This window comes from Podarcis tiliguerta (assembly GCF_965153285.1).
Source record: "Podarcis tiliguerta genome assembly, chromosome: 1".
Lineage (NCBI taxonomy): Eukaryota > Metazoa > Chordata > Lepidosauria > Squamata > Lacertidae > Podarcis > Podarcis tiliguerta.
This window is the reverse complement of record NC_139534.1, coordinates 47,500,351-47,519,744: the sequence shown is the minus strand read 5'-3', so window position 1 is coordinate 47,519,744 and position 19,394 is coordinate 47,500,351. Positions and strand designations below refer to the sequence as shown.

The 19,394-nt window shown below is 38.9% G+C and overlaps 1 protein-coding gene across 1 annotated transcript in view; it reads left to right on the top strand.

Moving 5' to 3' along the window:
- The window catches only part of EPB41L5 (erythrocyte membrane protein band 4.1 like 5), a 57,781-nt gene that overhangs the window by 12,576 nt on the left and 25,811 nt on the right, over positions 1 to 19,394 (top strand). The window contains exons 4-16 of the mRNA XM_083430520.1: positions 2,168 to 2,210; positions 3,149 to 3,227; positions 4,138 to 4,182; positions 4,930 to 4,982; positions 7,741 to 7,861; positions 8,386 to 8,473; positions 9,375 to 9,463; positions 11,373 to 11,442; positions 12,890 to 13,059; positions 14,239 to 14,345; positions 15,211 to 15,238; positions 16,525 to 16,567; positions 16,833 to 16,948. Of these exons, the coding sequence (XP_083286646.1) occupies positions 2,168 to 2,210; positions 3,149 to 3,227; positions 4,138 to 4,182; positions 4,930 to 4,982; positions 7,741 to 7,861; positions 8,386 to 8,473; positions 9,375 to 9,463; positions 11,373 to 11,442; positions 12,890 to 13,059; positions 14,239 to 14,345; positions 15,211 to 15,238; positions 16,525 to 16,567; positions 16,833 to 16,948 (1,052 nt within the window). The remainder of the gene's footprint in view (positions 1 to 2,167; positions 2,211 to 3,148; positions 3,228 to 4,137; positions 4,183 to 4,929; positions 4,983 to 7,740; positions 7,862 to 8,385; positions 8,474 to 9,374; positions 9,464 to 11,372; positions 11,443 to 12,889; positions 13,060 to 14,238; positions 14,346 to 15,210; positions 15,239 to 16,524; positions 16,568 to 16,832; positions 16,949 to 19,394) is intronic.

Sequence of the window (19,394 nt, the reverse complement as noted above, 5' to 3'; positions counted from 1 at the left end):
TTTTCTTAACAAACGAAATGTATGTTGGATGGGTGCAGACAACTGATGGAAAACTATCCAAAGAAGGCATGTTTATGGTATAACTTCCTATAATTGATTGATTGCATTGAATGAAATAATCTTATTTCGTTCCAAAGCAGTAGGTCAGTTCCATGAAAATATCAACCAGCAGGCTCTTTTTTATCTTCCTATATAGCTAGCATGTTATGTATCTTTTTAAAGATAGTTTTCCAAAGTTTTATTATCTGGCAACAGTTCTACACATGAGTGAAACATGCAGAAGCAGGGCATGCAGAATGATTCAGAATTTCTCTTAATTTTTTTACTAACTTTTAGCTAAATACTTTTCAATTCATTTAACAACCCGTTATTTTATTGGTAGTTTCGCTTTTGCTTTTGATACCTGAGAATAAATGGTATGTTAGGAATAAATATTAGTGAGGTCTTGTTTTGTAGGTTGCGTGTGAGTGAGTGACTTGTCACAAGCAATGTTGGTCACATTAAGCTGGTCACAGAAAACGTTTTCCCCACAGGGATAAATAAACAGTATGAGAAGTTTGACACTTGCCCATGAAACATTAGCTGTTTTTGTATGTGGCTGCAGATGGGGAAAATTGATTCACACTTCATACAGTTATCTAAGTTACAGATATATTCTTGAAGTTGCAAAACTCTTGTGTTGGTCAAATACTTTAAAACATAGTTCTAAAAAGGCAAATGTTAACTATTTGGCATGCTTCTTGGTTTTTGTAGGGAAGATCAGTCCAGTTCAACCACAAATAGTTTAATGTTATTTGGAGTTCAAATAATACTAGTTAACACACAAATTATTATGTAAACAAGCTTACAAATATAATGGTGGTAATTATGGAATTACCTAACAACAACAGGAACAACAACAGCTGTCATTTAATTATGATTCCACTACTGCTACTCCGTTGGTATAGTTCAGGAACAGTTTAATCATGTGGTCTTTGTTGGTTTAGATGAATTTTGTCAAGTTTCCCAAATGCTTAGAAATTTGATGGTGTAAGATGGGTGTATGTTGTTTCATACTGTTTGTAATGTATTTTAAATTGCAATCCTGGGGCTTTGGTATATTATTAGTATTAGTATTAGTATCATCAACATTTGCTGCAGGTGTGATTAGAGTTGCTATAGCTGCTGCCATTGTGAACATCCTGTGTTTAGAGGTGAGCCCGTATGTATCACAGGGCTGCATGTGCCATTTTGGGTCAGTCTCAGTCTGGGGGAGTGAGGATTAGGTGATGTCAAGTTGTACTAGCATCAGATCTGACAACCATCTCCATTATAAGATGCCTGTCGGCACACTATTGACTACAGCATAGGGTGGGGAGCCACATAATGTATTCTGAATGATAGCAGTGGTATTTAAAGGAAAGCCTGAGGCCACAGGTGGTAACTCAACAGTATTATACTTGGAATGGTATCATTACATATAAGGATGTTATCACCTAGGAAAAATACTTGGCAGATTTAAGGAAATACCCAACCCGTAGTTAACATATTTTGTGAACTTAGCTTCTACATCCTTATGTTCTGAACTTAATGTGATCTGCAAGTTTTTATCTTGTACTGCTTGCTTCATTCCAGCTGCTGAGCTCTCTGAGAGGAACTTGTATAAACAATTCATTCTAATGCTTGTGTCAGCACTTGAAAGAGACAATGCATTCCACAATACTAGTTTTTAAGTGTAACTGTGAGAAAGTTTGTGTGCTTGAATAGAAAGGATGCACTTTTAGGTGAAAAGTTACATTGGCATGCCTTTTCCTTTCTTAGATGGGAGATAAAATCTTTTTCATATCTCTTTGGTAAGATGGCAGCCTGAAACGCATTGAAACATATGTTAGAATTCTGGCAATCCCAGCAGCTTTCTGGCTCTGTGACTTGCAAAGATACATTTGTGCTGCAAATTGCAGATCATGATTTCAGCGCTCGAGAAATTATTAACTTGCCTCTTGAAACGTATTCTAGCAAGCTGTTACAGTAAATTAACTGTAGGTCAGGAACACTGAATGTGTTGCTCTTAAAATGCTTTATACTACTTAGAACTATTTTGGCTTGTTCTGTTCTATGAATTTATAATTTGCATACTATATTTTTATGTTGAAAGCATAAAGTCTATAATTATTAATTTTTCTTTCAGCACTGGTTGGACAACACAAAGAGTATTAAAAAACAAGTTAAAAGTAAGTGAAGTTTGTGTTTTTAAAAATCTGATTTACTTGAGTATCGACGAAGACTTTGTTTCTCCAAAATATACCATGGCAGTATGAAACTGTTCAAAGAACAATGTTGTAATGCCAAGTTTCTGGCATTACAACTGATCTTTGACTCACATTACATTTACTACATGACGTATTGAAAGCTAATTCAGTACAGGGCAAAAAGAAAAAAAGAGGCTCCAATTGTTTAAAGATTCTGTAGCACATTTGTTTTTGCACTTTCTGCCTTAAGAGTATTACTAAAATGGATTTGGTGGACTATATTTTAGTAATCTTTGCTTTGCTGACCTATTGTGATGTGTATTTGTATCTTTTCTGTGACTGATATACATTGACTTTTTTAAAAGGAACTGTTCTAGTAATGTAAATCAAAAGGGGGAAGAAACTTTGAAGATCTGGTATTACAGGTGACCTGAATCAGTGGGTGTTGAAGGAGGTGCATGAGTAACATCATATTCCTGGTTTAGAATTTCTCTCATTGGAAGGAAATGAGGTGTGGAGTCTGCTGCAATAAAATGTTTAGCTAGCTATCTTCCTATGACACAAACTAACAACAGGAGGTACTCCCCAAAACTTAAGACTGCCTGGGCAGAGTTTATAAGGATTTGATTGGGGTACAAAGCTGAGATTGATGGATTTCTCAGTTCATGGAATAGAGCCTTGTAATATTGGGATTAACCTAGATTTGTCTGTTCTTCTTGGCAAGACAAATCAACTTAATGTAATGAGACTGAGTTGGCTTCTGGTATATAAAACTACTACTGTTTGTTTAGCATTCTCTTTTTTTGCTAGTGTGCTCAGTATTACAGAAGGGATTCCCACCCCCTTTGAATTATGATTAGTGAATATATTTACAAAATAATATCCTTGCTGTCAGAAACCTAATATATTCACTTTTGTAGTTGGTCCACCATACTGTCTACATCTTCGTGTAAAGTTTTACTCTTCTGAGCCAAACAACCTACGTGAAGAGCTCACCAGGTACGTTGTATGCAGTGATACAAACTGGAGATCTCAAATCCAGTACAGGCAATGACCAATTTATGTACGTCTATCACACACACATGCACAGCACCAAACCTGGAAGTGACCCTAAAAATCACTAGAAGGGTGGGGAGGGGAAGGGTGGAACATTTTACATGGGTCCCTCCAATGCGTGCAAGGGTCGAGAACATAGCGTCCTGTGCAAAACAAGGATTGCTTGCTTGTTTGCAGTACATTTGCTTTTTGTGCTATAGCTTTCATACTAATCTGCATATGATTGTTGGCGGTCTCTCTCTCTTTCCGTTCATAGATGAATCAAAATTCCAATCCACCTGGTTGTATCTCACTACTGTAATGTCCCTGAATGATAAAATTGCAGGGAAGGCATTTGGGCAGAATCTCACATACATTGCCACAGTTTCAAGGTGTTCCATTCCCACAGTACAGTGAATAGGAGTTCCCAGCACTTCAGGGAACTGGCAGTTCTTTGGTGCTGGGCGTTTTCCTTTCTGCTGTGAGTAATCCTTATACCCAGTCCTTCTGCTCCGGCCTTTGCTGTAAATTGGGTCCTGATAATCTTTACGAAATCATTAATGAAGTGTAGTTTTGAGGAAACACTGAACTTTGATAGAAATATTTTTAGACATGTTTGGGAAATCCATCCACCCCCTTTCAGTATTGCACACTAGGAAATCAGAGAAAACAGAAACTACAAATTGGATATTCTTTAATTAGAATTTCATCCTCTTGCGATGAAATATACTGCTCCATGTTTCCATACTTGAAGTGAGAGACCACAGTGCGTTATCTCATAATTAAGTCTAGCTGCTGATATTTGCTGCTCTTCTCCAGTGCTGGAATTGTTCACAAACTCATGGATGTTTCTTGCTCTTTCTTCCTGAAATAGATACTTATTTGTTCTTCAGCTAAAACAGGACATTTTGAGTGGCAAGTAAGTACTGTTGATAATTACGCTAAATGAAGGGGGCTTGTCCCTTATCAAATATGTGCAGGAAATTTACGATACAAATATAGAACATGTGCATCTCCAAGGTGCTGAAAGTATTAGTAGCTACTTACCATGCTTTGTAGCAGTGAACATTAATGGACTCTGGTAGTTATAATTAGCCATTTGTTTAGGTTCTTTCCTCAGATTTAGTATTTAAAATTCCACAATTGCATCTTAGAAATCTTCATAATTTTTTACCACCTAAAGCAGTGGTTCTCAAAAGGGTGTGGCCCGGAGAAATAAGTTTGAGAACCACTGGCCTAAAGACTATGGTCAGGTTTCTGCAAGGGTGTACAAAAGAGGAGGGAGGTATGTTGAGAATGGGGATGTGCTGCTGTATGTGGTGCGAAACCTATGGGATGTCAATTATTAATGGTTCCTTTAATTCAGATGCAGACTTTTTGGTACAGATTTGGTGTGGCGTAATTGAAGAATATATTAATGATTCCCCAATCCATATATTTGTAGGATCTAGGCTGACTTAGGCAAGCTTATTTGCTCCTTTAATGTAAAGCGTACATTTCTGAAAATCCAAGTGTTATAGGAACATGGGCTTTAAGTATATTTCTGAGTAATATGTCGAGTTCGCTGAAACGGTTCACTACATCTTCCAAATCGTTGACCCATAATCATTTCCTCATACTGCCGTTGAAATTTGCTTGACGTTCTTTTTTTTTTTTTCCATTGCAGGTTGGAGTGTCCATTTGAAACAGCTGTGCAGTTGTCAGCTTACATGTTACAAGGTGAGCTGCCTTAAGGGAACTGCCTTTGTGTGGGTGTATTGCTTGAGGTGCAGGACTGATTCGAATAAGACAAGGTTTCCTTTACAGATAGCAAACCTTATGTAAACTGCTGGTCACATTAATTGCCAGGGATTCAGATAAATTACTGCCACTGCCAACGTTCTAGCCTTTATCCGGTCTTCCAGTAGGGACCTGATATAGTGAGCTTCTGACTTTCCCGGGAAAGGCACCAGCAAGGGTAGACCGTAATAAAGATTGATGATGATGATGATGAGATAAATTACTGTACTTGAGCTATTTCTGGGCATTGTTGCTTTTTCGCTTTAGGGATATATTTTGTAGCCAGAGGATTATAACAGCTGATAGGGCTCAGTCATATGAGGCTTATCACTAAGATCTTAGCTTTTTCTCGCTACTGTACAATCTAGCACAAGTGGGAAGTATGAGTGGAATCCTGGGGTGTGGACTACCTTATAGTCCTTGTGTAGGAAAAAGGAGGGCAGGCGTGAGAAGAATTAACTTGCTTAAGTGAAATAATTATTTTTCCATAGATGCCTCAGAGCTTTGGTTCCATTCAGAAAAACACTGTGAACCTCATATTGAGATTTGTTGGTTATTTTGGCAAAGCAAGCTCAGAATTCTGCACTTTGACCTCTACATTTGTACTTACTGAAAGAGATGTCAGCTTGGAAGTGTTTATTAGGGATAGTTTGCAACATAAATTAACTGTTTTCTTGATTACCTTGCATGATTCTCTCTCTCTCTCTCTCTCTCTCTCTGTGTGTGTGTGTGTGTGTGTGTGTGCGCGCGCGCACACACACCTTTATGTCAACAAAATCCTGATTTCATTTTTAAGAGTAATTGCATTACAATGGGTTGTAGTCGCACAGCCTTTGCCTATTTGAGGACTTTAAAACCCTTTTATATAGAAATAAGTCCAACTACATTCAATGAAACCTCTAAGTAAGTGTGTCTAGAATCATTATTGCAAGATCGTTACTGCAGAGCAAAAGGAATTTTCTGTGATTCTCATAGTTCTGATTGTAGATAACTGTGTTGGAAGTAGATACTCATAAGTTCCTAATCAGTGATCAGTGGCTGTTAGTCCTGTATCAAATGTAGTTTTTAAAGTTATCTATATTTCCTGTGGGAGTTAGAATCTTAGAAAGTATTATATATGCCTGCCAGGTAAAACAGTATGTCGCAAAAAGGTACTTCCCCACACAAAAGGAGCGGGTGCCACTGTGGTCTAAACCACTGAGCCTCTTGGGCTTGCTGATCGGAAGGTCAGCAGTTCAAATCCACATAACGGTGGTGAGCTCCTGTTGCTGTGTCTGAGCTTCTACCAACCCATCAGTTCTAAAGCATACCAGTGCAAGTAGATAAATAGGTACTGTTGCGGTAGGAAGGTAAACGGCATTTCCATGCACTCGTCAGGGTGTTCTGTTGTGCCAGAAGTGTTTTAGTCATGCTGACCACATAACCACATGCCTTGGTACAAAAGGTTATATATGTGAAAATCTTTATAAATTAATGTTGATCATTTTTTTAATGTATGAGGCAACGAGGAACACACAAAAAATGTGATTTTCTGTATTGCTTAGATAGGAGAGGGGGACAGACTTTGAGATGTATTCTGACAATCTTTCAGAGGAATTCATAAATTTGCTGTTTGTTGGGATGGTAAAACCCAACTCTTGATTTTTTTTCCTACTAACAATCTATAGATAGTAGTGTTCAGTTGACAGATAAGAACTCAAGTAACACTGGTAAGATAGTGTTGGAAGATACTGGGTTTGATGGTATGGGTAGGCAACTCATATATCCGTGTAATAAGAGAAGACACTTTTGAATCAATTCCCCAGAAGATAGTAATTTTGCAACATGCAACAATGAAGTGTTGGTATTCATGTTTCTGTAGTGGTGGGATGCAGAGATCCAACTCTGTGAAGAGGGCTGCAGCAAAGCCTTAAAGAATTCATGCCTTGATCCCATTTTGGCATAGATTCTGTTTATAAATTTGCATGACAGTAAATGTTCAATTCCAGGCTTTGATGACAGTGCCCAGTACTCAGTAGAATGCTGAGTAGATCCTATTTAAATTAGCTGGAGGTTAACCTAGCTTTGGAAGCAAGCAAGCATCAAGTAAATTATGGATTTAGAAACTTCCTTAACTTCAAATTGAAAGACTCATGAAAATGCAGCTTAAAATATTTATTCAATAAGCTCAGTTGTGTTCAAGACCCAAGAAATCTATTAAAATATTTACATAGCACAAAATTTAACAAACATGTTATATTATTCAGTGCTTCTTCTTACATTTCCAGCTGCTTCTTTTTACATTTTAAAAGACTGCATTAAAAATTTCATGTTTGTGATGGTAAAAAAAGAAAGTAATCTCACTAAGCATCTGCAAGTCTGAGTATCTTAAAAAAAGAGGAATGAAAGAAGTTAAATAACAATGCTAGTTCCCCCGCCAACATACAGTTTCAGCAGTAAATGAAAATACTCTTCCATATAAGTTTTTGTTTGTGTCTGTAGTTCTTCCAAAGCTGATTTAAGATTCAGTTTTAACATACCTGTACTAAGATCAAAATACTGATTTCCTATTAAACTGTAAATATTTAAATGAAGTTTTAATTATCTTTGAACAAATGTTCAGTGTGTCAGTGAAATGAGTCATTGTAGGCACTTCGGATTTTGCCATTTCCAAATTTGCTTTTGCTAGAATTTTATTGAAGTATTCTTCTCTTTCCAGCTGAACTTGGTGACTACGACCCTGCTGAACACATCCCTGATATAGTTTCAGAGTTCAGGTTTGTGCCCGAGCAAACTGAAGACATGGAACTCGCCATTTTTGAGAAGTGGAAGGAATACAGGTAAAAAATCTCAAATGGTAAATTGCCACATCCATCCAACGCATACCATTGTATGCATTGCTTTCTTTTGCTGAGTGAAAGGGGACTTTAAATTCCTATGAATACCTTCCTGAGTGTTGGTGTTGTATTTCTGTTGACACAAACTAGAACATAGTCCAAAAGCTGCCTTCATTTTCTGAAGCAATCACAGCAAGCTACAAGACACATCTAAGACCAGATAGTATCATCTGGACAATAGGGTATGCATTTTATGCAGTCTACAGCCTTAGCACTTCTTGATGTTATCAATACAGCTCTGTAAGCTTCCACAGCTTAATTTAGCAGTTCAGTATTTTCTTAGCCCCTTGATTTCAAAACAAAACTCAAGTTGGCCATTATTAAAACTGAGTCGAGATGAGCACTATTTGGCTTGCTCTACATATATCAAGTTCCCCTTTTTTGTATTCTTTCTGTAACCTCACTTTTTTATCAAGGCATGTTATTTTTAACTTCATGTGATTTTTGTGTAATATAAATCATTTCAGGGGGCAAACACCAGCTCAGGCAGAAACAAATTATTTGAACAAAGCAAAATGGCTGGAAATGTATGGAGTAGACATGCATATAGTCAAGGTAAGTTTATGGTTGTAGGCCGTGCTTTTGGGAACGTTATTTTTAGTACTTCTATAAACATAAAAATACCTAAACTTGCAGTCTTTGTAGCAATGAGTGGGATCTGCTTCTTATAATAGCCTAGTCTGCTTACCTATACAAGTTACGGAGGACAATTTAGTTAATACATATCTTGCTGTGCATCTGCCAGAAATGGCTATGATCTGAAGCTACTGCTTATATACCCAGCTGCTATAACAACAACCACATTTGTGAGCTTACCAAAGGTGGGCTGCATGGCTGGGTGGGGACTTTAACCCTGGTTTCCCATGTCAAAGTACAACAATGGATCTCTAGACCAGACACAGTGAATTTATTATCCCAGTGTATTTTGTAGCTAAGAAATGAATTGCTCTGAAATTCTTAATCATAATGTTAAACATATTCGGAATAAATATAAATCGTGGAAGTCTTGAGAGATGAGAGCTGAAAATAAACAGAGATTTAATATTGTTTGACTTAGGACCAGGTTTGCAGCCTAATGTTAAGTACTTCTCAAGAAACCACAAATGATAAAGCATAAATGTAGCTTTCAGTGTAGATTAATATAAGTGAAATGTTCTATGTAACTATGTATGTTTCTATAATTCATATCTGTCAGCTTGGCTTGATCAAATCCTCAGAGCAGCAGACAATGTCCTTATAAGCAGTGAAAATAATATCCAAAGATAAAATATTTAATAAAACAAAAAATAATAATAGAATAAATGCTTGGTAAGGGGCTTGTTAATAACATCTGTGACTAAGGCCTTTAATTTTGCTGCAGTCTCTTAACAGTGAATGAAAGTATAATTAAAGTAACTTGTACCAGCATAAAGTCACATCTGTAGGAATATTCTAATCTAATTTGTATCCCTCTTAGGCAAGAGATGGAAATGATTATAGCCTCGGACTAACACCCACAGGAGTTCTTGTGTTTGAAGGAGAAACTAAGATTGGATTGTTCTTCTGGTGAGCAGAATAATTTATAAAATAAATTATTTTAGAGTCTGCAGCCTAGCCCTAGGCTAGAATTTGTAAGTCTTGTAAGCAAGCACAGTTGTATGTTGGCATTCTCTGATTTGCCATAACAGAGCTCTAGGTGTATTGTGAATGGGTGGAATGATTCTTGAAAATCATGGTCGATCACGAACTTCTGGACCACCGCCTTGCCGACGTGGGGATTCAGGGCACAGCCCTTCAATGGCTGCGCTCGTTTCTCTCTGGTCGGGGACAGAGGGTGGCGCTTAGGGGGGAATTGTCATCGCGCCACTCCTTGGTGTGTGGAGTACCTCAGGGTGCGATACTCTCCCCTGTGCTTTTCAACATCTTTATGCGCCCCCTCGCCCAGCTTGTCCGGAGTTTTGGGCTGGGTTGCCATCAGTATGCTGATGACACCCAACTCTATCTGTTGATGGATGGCCATCCTGACTCGGCCCCAGACACACTGACCAGATGTCTGGAAGCTGTGGCTGGATGGCTACGTGGGAGCCGGTTGAAGTTAAATCCTTCGAAGACAGAGGTCCTGTGGCTAGGACGGGACGATATGGGATTGAGGGGGCAACTCCCATCTCTTGCGGGGGTGCAATTAGTGCCAGCACCGTCTGTTAAGAGTTTGGGTGTAATCTTCGACACCTCCCTTTCAATGGAGGCGCAGATTGCAGCTACAACAAAGGCGGCATTTTTCCATCTCCGCCAAGCTAAGCAGTTGGCTCCTTACCTCTCTCGCCCTGACCTAGCCACTGTGATCCACGCGACGGTCACCTCCAGACTGGATTATTGTAACTCGCTCTACGTGGGGCTGCCCTCGAGACTGACCCAGAAACTCCAGCGGGTGCAGAATGCTGCAGCGAGACTCCTTACGGGGTCTTCGCTGCGAGATCACATTCACCCGGTGCTATACCAGCTGCACTGGCTCCCGGTGGAGTACAGGATCAGGTTTAAGGTGCTGGTTTTAACCTTTAAAGCCCTATACGGCCTAGGACCCTCGTACCTACGGGACCGCCTCTCCTGGTATGCCCCACAGAGAAACTTACGGTCTTCAAATAAAAACATCTTGAAGGTCCCAGGCCACAGAGAAGTTAGGCTGGCCTCAACTAGAGCCAGGGCTTTTTCGGCCGTGGCTCCGATCTGGTGGAACACTCTGTCACAAGAGACCAGGGCCCTGCGGGACTTAACATCTTTCCGCAGGGCCTGCAAGACAGAACTGTTCCACCAGGCCTTTGGCCAGGGCACAGCCTGACTCCCTCCATTGGCAATCTTCGCAGAGCTCTGGCCCAATGGTTGCCAGTGGCTTGAATTAATTAATTTTATAATGAATGATTTTAAAGTGTTGTTTGTGCTGTTTTACTGTTGTTAGCCGCCCTGAGCCCGGCTTCGGCTGGGGAGGGCGGGATATAAATAAAATTTATTATTATTATTATTATTATTGAAAATGGCTGTACAGCTATTTAGTTTGGGCTTTTGAGAAATTAATGTCTGTGTTAGGCTGCGTGTTTATATGTAAAAAAGAGTGGTTTTTCCTGAGAGTGCAGCTATGTCTGGGTATGGGACATTTATTCAGTAGGATGAGTGTATACTTCTCATTCACTGGAAGGAACTAAGAAACTGGTCTACATGAATCAAGCATAAACATTCAAAATCAGAAAATTCAATTAGAATTTCCCTTTAAAAACTCATTTAACATTGACATTTGTATTAAAGCACCCCATGGTTAAACTTGTAATTTTTAAATATTAATTTATAGCACAAGATAATAGCTGGTGTTCTTGCCGTTACATAAGTTTTTGTAAAATATGTTTTTACTAGGTGCTGTATGAATTGTGGTGCAATTGCAGTAAAGTACATACATCTTTTACATTTTAACTTTTTCCCATTGCAGGCCAAAGATCACTAGGTTGGACTTCAGAAAGAATAAATTAACACTAGTGGTGGTTGAAGATGATGAACAGGTAGAAGGAAGTCTTTGTTCATCTTGCTTCTATTGTTGTGAGTTAGTTTAAGCATAAGCATCGTAGCCAAAATAAATTAAGGATGGTTGTGGGTGAGAACGTAAACATTTTTCCTATTGATTGTAATAGGCACTTAGTGAAAATTATTGTTTGAAAGTGAATAGTGACCTGTCATATTCTGAAGAGACTGTCCTTAAAATTTATTTTTCTACCCAAGAATGAATAATGAATAACTATTACAGATAGTTGAAACATTTACCTAATTGTTGAAACATAATATCATTTTAACACCAACAGGCATTGTTCATCTTCTTGAAGTAACACAGTGTTACTTGATCTCCTCCACATACAGTATTAGTATTCTTGTATTCCATTCTTCCACCAAGTTACTCAAGCCAGCACTCATTTGTTCATCTGCCACCCTCTCCAACTTTATCCTCGTAATAGTCCAATGAGATATAGGCTGAAAGTTACTAGCCTAAGATCAATCACTCAGTGAGAGCATCATGGCTGAATGAGGATTTTAACCTGGCTACTTCTCCCAGGCTAGGGTTCAGTATTCTAATCACTAATAATACACTGGATTTCAAGAGTGATCTTTAAGTTTCTACCAATAGTAATGTGAGGTTTCTTCCTCTTTGCATTTGATAAGGCATATTGCTACAGAAGCAGCACTACCGTTCTTTGTTTATATTAAGTATGGAGAAATTTGGCTGACTTTGTATTACTTCCAAGTAAAAATATGTTGGATTTTAAGTGCCTAATTAGTGTGTGTTGATTGATTTGGTAAAGAAACTAGAAAATTAGCCTAGGGGAAGGCAGATTGTAAGCACTGGTACTTCAAGTCTTCTTTAAAAAGAAGTAAAAAATGGTTTTAATAAATAAATGTCAACTATCTTGAACAAACCACTTGGAAAATAGAAATGCAATCTTTTGCATTCTGTTTGTCTTCTTCTTGTCAGGCTACTCAAGTTGTTGAAAACCATTATTCTCCTCCCCATTCCCAATCCACAGTCAGCACAAAGTATAGCAGCTCCTATGTCAAGAAGGCAACATATCGCTCAGCAAGGTCACATGTCTTCAGTTGTGGCTTGGCATTTTTAAAGAAGTTGTGCAGTTTTCCCTTTAAGTGACTAGCGCTGTATAACATGTTTTATAATTGTAATGCTTTTTTCTGTCATAATAACAAAAAAGATAAACTGATCCTCTGCTATTTATATTTTATCTCTCTGGCTTATTCTGTGTCAAGGAAACAAGAAGAACTTGTTATATCAGTAATGCTATAAAATACTGAGAGCACATTGTTCTCTTCAGTATTTTATAACATTCTTGGTTGAACTTACCTTTGAGTTATGGGTTCTATGAATGCCTGCAATTCGATAATCTGAAGGTAGCATTCATAGTAGTTTTCTAAATGCTCCTGTGGTGGTCCTTTTCCCCCCCTAAGGGCAAGGAGCAGGAGCACACTTTTGTCTTTAGGCTGGATCACCCAAAGGCCTGCAAACATTTGTGGAAATGTGCAGTCGAGCATCATGCCTTCTTCCGCCTCCGTGGACCCGTCCAAAAAGGTTCCAGTCGGTCAAGCTTCATTCGGCTGGGGTCAAGGTTCAGATACAGGTCAGCAGTCTCTTTTGTTCAATACCTTCTTCCCTGACTTTTTCTCAGATAAGGCACAGGAAAGAAAGCTGGTCCGTGGTTTTGTTTGTAGTAGTCACTACTCTAGATTCCTATTGGCATAAAGGGAAAGGATTGAAAGAGGCACTTAGCTCAGTCAAAATAGTCTGTAGGCATGGGAAATCTGCCGCGTGTTAAGCCTTTCTGCTGCTGTGTTCTGTGAAATACCAAAGCCTAACTTTTACCTTGGCCAAATCCAGAAAAGACTGAATTTCTAGATCTCGTGATTAGAGAAAGAAGCCTGAACTGTTTTTGCATATGCTTATTTATTGGGGGAAATGGATCTGTAGTTACTCAGCTCGAGTATACATCCTTCCCTACTTTCCCTCCCCCATTTAGGGGATAAAGCATTAAAAAACATTAAACTGAGCCCATGAACAGATTGGTAGTCAGGGGAGTCAATGTAATATTGGTGTCTTCAAATCTGATGATTGGGCTCCTGTCAGCAGTTCAGCTGCTCATTTTGAACCAATTAAGTTCCCAAATGCTTTTCAAAGGAAGCACAGTGTGGAACACATTACACAGTGATCTAAGATGGTTGTAACCATTGGATGTGGAACTGTGGCCATTTCTCTTCTCCAGTAGTTATAGCTGGCTCACCAGTTGAAACTGTATTGAAAAGGGCTATGTCAAAGAGCACTCCCATTCTACAAAACTGCTCTAGTAGGTACTAGTGAATCCTTGAGTTTTCTCCACTGCGTCTTTTGGCTGACTCGCACACAAAGTGTAGAGATGATTTAATGAAAGTGGGGGTAAAGTTTAGCTCCTACAGATGTAGATTTTTGTGGTGAAACTGATATTTTTGGCACAAAATATATACAGTTGCAGTAATTATCAGCCGAGTGCACATGGACTATGGTTTTCATCCTATTCACGTTTCTTGTTTCATTCCATTTTTCCTTGTCTCTGTTTTGTTCTTGGATTTTATACTATATCATCTGGTAAGGATCATCTCTGTTTAATATGATTATAGAAACTAATAGTATGTATATGACTGGCTTTAAATAAAACAAAAGCACGTGAGAACTAAGCGTTTAGAAGAGCAAGGATAATTGGGTGCTGTCGCTTACATCAACTTTTCAAATATAAATGTTTTCTCTTGTTCTTTCCACTTCAATCTAGTGGGAAAACAGAGTACCAGACAACAAAGACCAACAAAGCCAGACGATCGGCATCTTTTGAAAGAAGGCCTAGCAAGCGATACTCAAGGAGAACGCTACAAATGAGAGGTAGCTTGACTCATTGGTAGGCGGTGCCACTCGACTTGATCCAAATTACTACTTTGACTTACACTAACTAACAGAATACCTGATCCCCATGCTGTAGCTTAAACTGTTTTTGAAACTAAAAGGTGCTTAATAACTATTGTGGCATGAGTGTAGAGCCTGATGTTTCAGCATATCAAATCCACCCCCTTGAGTTCCTAGAGCCAGTGTCTTTGGATCCTTGCCCGTTCTACAAACAGCATACAATATTGTTAATGGGGCAATTGCCTGGACTTTCCTTCCCTGTCTTCCGACTTATCGATTGTATTTACTAGGGCTGTGCCAGGCACCCGCAGTTCGGCTCAGGGCCCAATTGGTGATCCTGATCATGCTCAATCTGGGCTATGAGCTGGACTTGGGGCCTTTCATAGTTCTAATGTTTATTCAGCATTTGAAACCCTAATGAACCATGTGTTTGATGACAAGGGGACTCTTACCTGCATCATCTTCTCTCCCCCACCTGTTGCTGCCTGAACACCCTCTCCCCTTTTGGCAACCCCAGACCACTTCAGGTGAACCTAGGGTGCTTGGGGCTGCTTCAACCCAGTCTAGACAAATCATGGATCTGCCAGAATCCATTTGGAATCTTGGATTTGTCTGGACTGGATGCAAGGCCCTAGTATTTAGTGGAAGTGTCTGTGAAAGGTGGTAAAGCTGCATGATAGGTAACCCTACAGATAGTATATACCTATTTCCCCGCACATTCTAAGTTTTAGTCTGTTTTAAAGTGTGTCCCTAACACTTTGCACAAGTATCTTTGGAAAAAATAATGCAAGCTTTTTGATATTGTGTAATTGATATATTGGACATTTTTTTTGTTTTATTACAGGAAACACTCATAAATCTGAAGAAACTAGGTAAGAGGACCTGTCGGCATTAGGCTTCCACAGTAAAGATTTATTCCATGAATATGTCTTGGTCATCTCTATAGGATTATCAGGAATATTCTCTGATAATATGTTAAAAGCCCCTTTCCTGTTGCTTACGTATTTTTTCATGAATTAGACACCATTCAATTTAAACAGTAAAACTCATGCAAGGCAGAGAGCTTAAAAGCTCTTTCCATGCCACATTTTCCTGCCATGGAAAGAGCTTTGTAAGCTCTGCCTTGCTTACCAGGCTCTGGGAAGGTCTTGCACAGACTCTGGAGATCTCACAAGACCTTGGGATAACCCTCCAAGATTTCCCAGGAGTCCACAACCTCCCAGTGCCCAGTACGCAAAGCCTGTTTGGTGTGCTGGCTTTGGAAATGTAGGCATGGTCACACTGGGCTTGTTCTGACTATACACAATTTTGGCTTCACATGCTACCCCCCAGAGTGTAACCCCCCCCCCCACAAGATGCAATCCTAGTGTACTTATTTTTTTACTCCTTTTCTTAGTTAGTGAAAGAGGTAGGTAGCCTCATGGGAGTCTGCCATCTTCCCTCTACTTATTTTTAATGGTGGGATATAGGATATCATGGTATGTTCACCCTAGAGCTAATCAATTCTATGTTTGACTATGCATGCTAATTAACATTGCTGATTAAAATTGATTTTAAAAGATGCATGTCGTTTCACTGAAAGTTATTAGATCAGCAGTGAATTTTTGCTGTTGTTGAAAGAAGTGCTCTTTCATACCTGCTTTTTATGGTGTGGTGTTTGACTTAACAGATCTGTGCAAGTTAGCTTCACGTGGAAACCACAACAACCATGCCTTGATGGAACTGGAAACATACACAGATAAGATAAAATAATGTGTTTTGGTTCCAGGCATCAGGGCTCAGTATTTCACTCTTACCATCGTTGAAAATTTGGCTTTGATTTATTGCACTCCTACCCCTGTTCATGCAGATTGATAAGATTTGCCTTGATAAGTTCTGCCTACCAGAACTTCATATGGATTATGATGGCTTAGGAAAAAGTCCAGCATATGTGTGAGATCTTAGTGTAAAACAGTCAAAGTAAGGGCTGCTTTGGAGTCAAGTCATGCATACAAATGTAAATACAGAAAATGCTGGTTTGGCCTCAGTTTTATTTATTTATTAATGTCCCTGTTGCTGATCCTACTTGGAGCTGGCAGACCCAGATAAACCTTAAAATCCTAACAGTTTGATCTTTGATAAATTAACTTTAAACTATTGGTTTTTTTCCCCATTTCAGCCTTCCAAATAATGTTTTCAGCCAAAATAATGGATCACAGCAAGTAAGTTTGTCTAAGCTGTTTACTTAACATTTTTCTAAGTCTTTGCGTCAAAAGTAAACTAATCTCAAATGCAGTTGCCTTGACCTCAGAATTTAGAACCTGTAGTAAATGGAAAGTTGGATCATTTGGTTCTCTTGGCCATAAATGTTAAGCTAATATGAAAATTTACAAACCAAAGTAGAAAACCTTGTGTTCTCATTTTCAAGGCTTAAAAAAACCCAATGAAGGCAAAACTACATTTTTGCTTTGTATTTTGTCTTTCAAGAACTGGAGTGCAATGCCCGCCCTACCCTCAGTTACAGCAGTTCCTTCTGGGCCAGTCTTAGTTGAAATAGAAAATCTCCCACGGAGTCCCGGGACCAGCCAGCAAGACAAGAAATGGTGCGTCACTCTGGTCTCACTTTGCTCTGATTTGGAAATGATGAGTTATTGGTCATTTCACATACCTTTCCTGCAACTGATATTGTTCATATTTGTGTCTTCTAAGAAGAATATATTGTTGTGGGGGTCATAGATTGTTCTTTTCAGCCTAATTTGGATACTTCGTCAATTCATAATTTGCAGTCCCAGTGTTGCTGGGTAGCACCTTGCTATTGTGCACCCTCATTATGTGCTCCCGCAGTGAAGTGAGTTGGATGACTTGTCCTTAAACCAGGATTGTGCTCTAAGTTCTGGCCAGATGAGAAAAGCCATACTTTTCATTACTGCAGGCTTTTCTTCAAAAAAAATTATAAAACCATCAAGCTTCACAGCTGCAGGTTTTTGGTTTGTTTTTTGCAGTGACCAGGAGGGGTTCACTTAAGAAAATGGAAAAGGTTGCAAATAAGAGCTTATATTTCATTTAAATTCCTTTTCCTGATGGTCCAGGCTCTGGCTGTCCATCAAGATAAGACCATATTACTTAGCTTTCAGCCCCATTCTGGCTCAAAAATACTTTTTGCTTCAAAGGGGACAATTTAATCTTGGAGAAAGACTTTTAATTCTCTCAGACACTTTGAAAAACTGCAGCATTACAATGCAGTAGACTTAAAATTTATCTTAGGCTGTTCCATCCATGCAGTGAACCTTTGACATGTGATCATAATCTGATTTGTTTTGCTTTTGTACAACTTATTTATTTGAACTCATTTAATTTGTATGCTATTTAATTGTAAAGAAACATACTTCGAAGTGGTTATAACAGTGATACAGCAAGTATCGCTAATTTGTGGTCCTAATTGTTCAGATGTATTTGTCTTTTATGCAAACTTAGCTAATTGTATCTGTTGACTTAAAAATGCTCTTGACTTTGGCTTTATATCTTGAAGCTGTTCTGAGCTATGATCAAAAACATAATCAAAAGGTGCTTTCTCTTTTCTCTTGCCCTTGATTTATCCAGTGTCTGAAATTGGAGGTTTTTCTCTTGAGCTCTTGGTTGCTCTGTCAGTTTCTTCCTTCCCACTGGTGGTGATTGTAAGGTGGTGATACTTTATTTTTTAAATTCTGTTTTGCCTTATTGGTATGATGGCCTGTCTTGCATAAGCTCAGTATAACTGCTGTGCACATGCTTTTTGGTAACATTCTTGTGTGTGGTCTTTAGACTCCAGCTCCAAACAGCTCTGACTATGCTTTAACAGCCTTCTAGCGATTTATCAAGGAGTTGCTGCTTCTAAGAATATAAATGGTGTATTTAGAAATGTGCACAGCAGTGATTGTGCTGTGAATTGCAGAATTTGGAAAACTTCAATTTGCTCCTGTTCTCCTTCTAAAATGGGTGGGGAGCTGTGGACCTCCAGATGATGTTAAACTCCAAATCCCATTACCCCAAACTGTTACAGTCAGTGATCAGGGATGGTGGGAGTTGCAGTCCAGCATCATATTGCTCGAGAGGTTTTCCCTTTTTTATACCCAGTACAATTGCGAAGAAAAGTAAGTGTGTGGTAACTTCAATTAAGGCTATTGCTACATGTAGTTCCCTTCATTAATATTAATTAAAATTTCAAAGTGTGTATAATCACATATAGTATATATACATCTCTTCCACTGAGAGAAATTGCCAATTTGGCTTCCCACCACAAGAACCTGCTGTGAAATAGGCATATATGAGTCAATAGGGCGGTCAGATACAAAAGACAGCAGAGTGCCTGCACTTTTAATAGCTGTGTAAAAGAAGGAATTAATTATAGCAGGTACAGTTGGTTGCCTTAGATATACATATGGGCTACACACTCCTATACCACTGCTATGTAAAAAAGGACCATTTTGGAAGTATGGTAGCTGTTACGAGCTACAGAAACCTTAATAGATAAGAAAGGGTTGTTTTTCACCATAGTACCTGTTCCATCAACCCCTGGATATTATAGCTTTTCCATCCATGTGTTGCAGTGGTCTATTCCAGACCTTAGTGGCACAAGGAGAACTTTTTAACTGTAGCAGACATGCATGTTTGATAAAACTTGTCACACAACCTGTCTGTTTATCCTCGCCCTGTGTGCCTATACTGGCTCTGGGCGCTTGGACGAAAACATGGACCATGTGTTCAGAACTTCAGGTGTAAGTTCGCTTCAGCAGTAGCCCAGTATGTGATATGGGCAGTATATTGAGTAGATCCTACATCACCTTGGGATTTTGTGGGGAAATCTGCATTCTTCCATTTCAGAATTAAATATTCCTCAAGCAGCCTACATTTTTGTTATTCTGCATGGTACGGCCAAGTTCACAGATGATGTTAAAACATTAGTTTAATGCAAAGATTAAATGCTCATTTTTGGCTTACTCCTCATAGTAAGCCACCAATGATGGTTCTTGCACAGCACTAAGCCAACACCTGGTTTTGTTTAATGGTGGA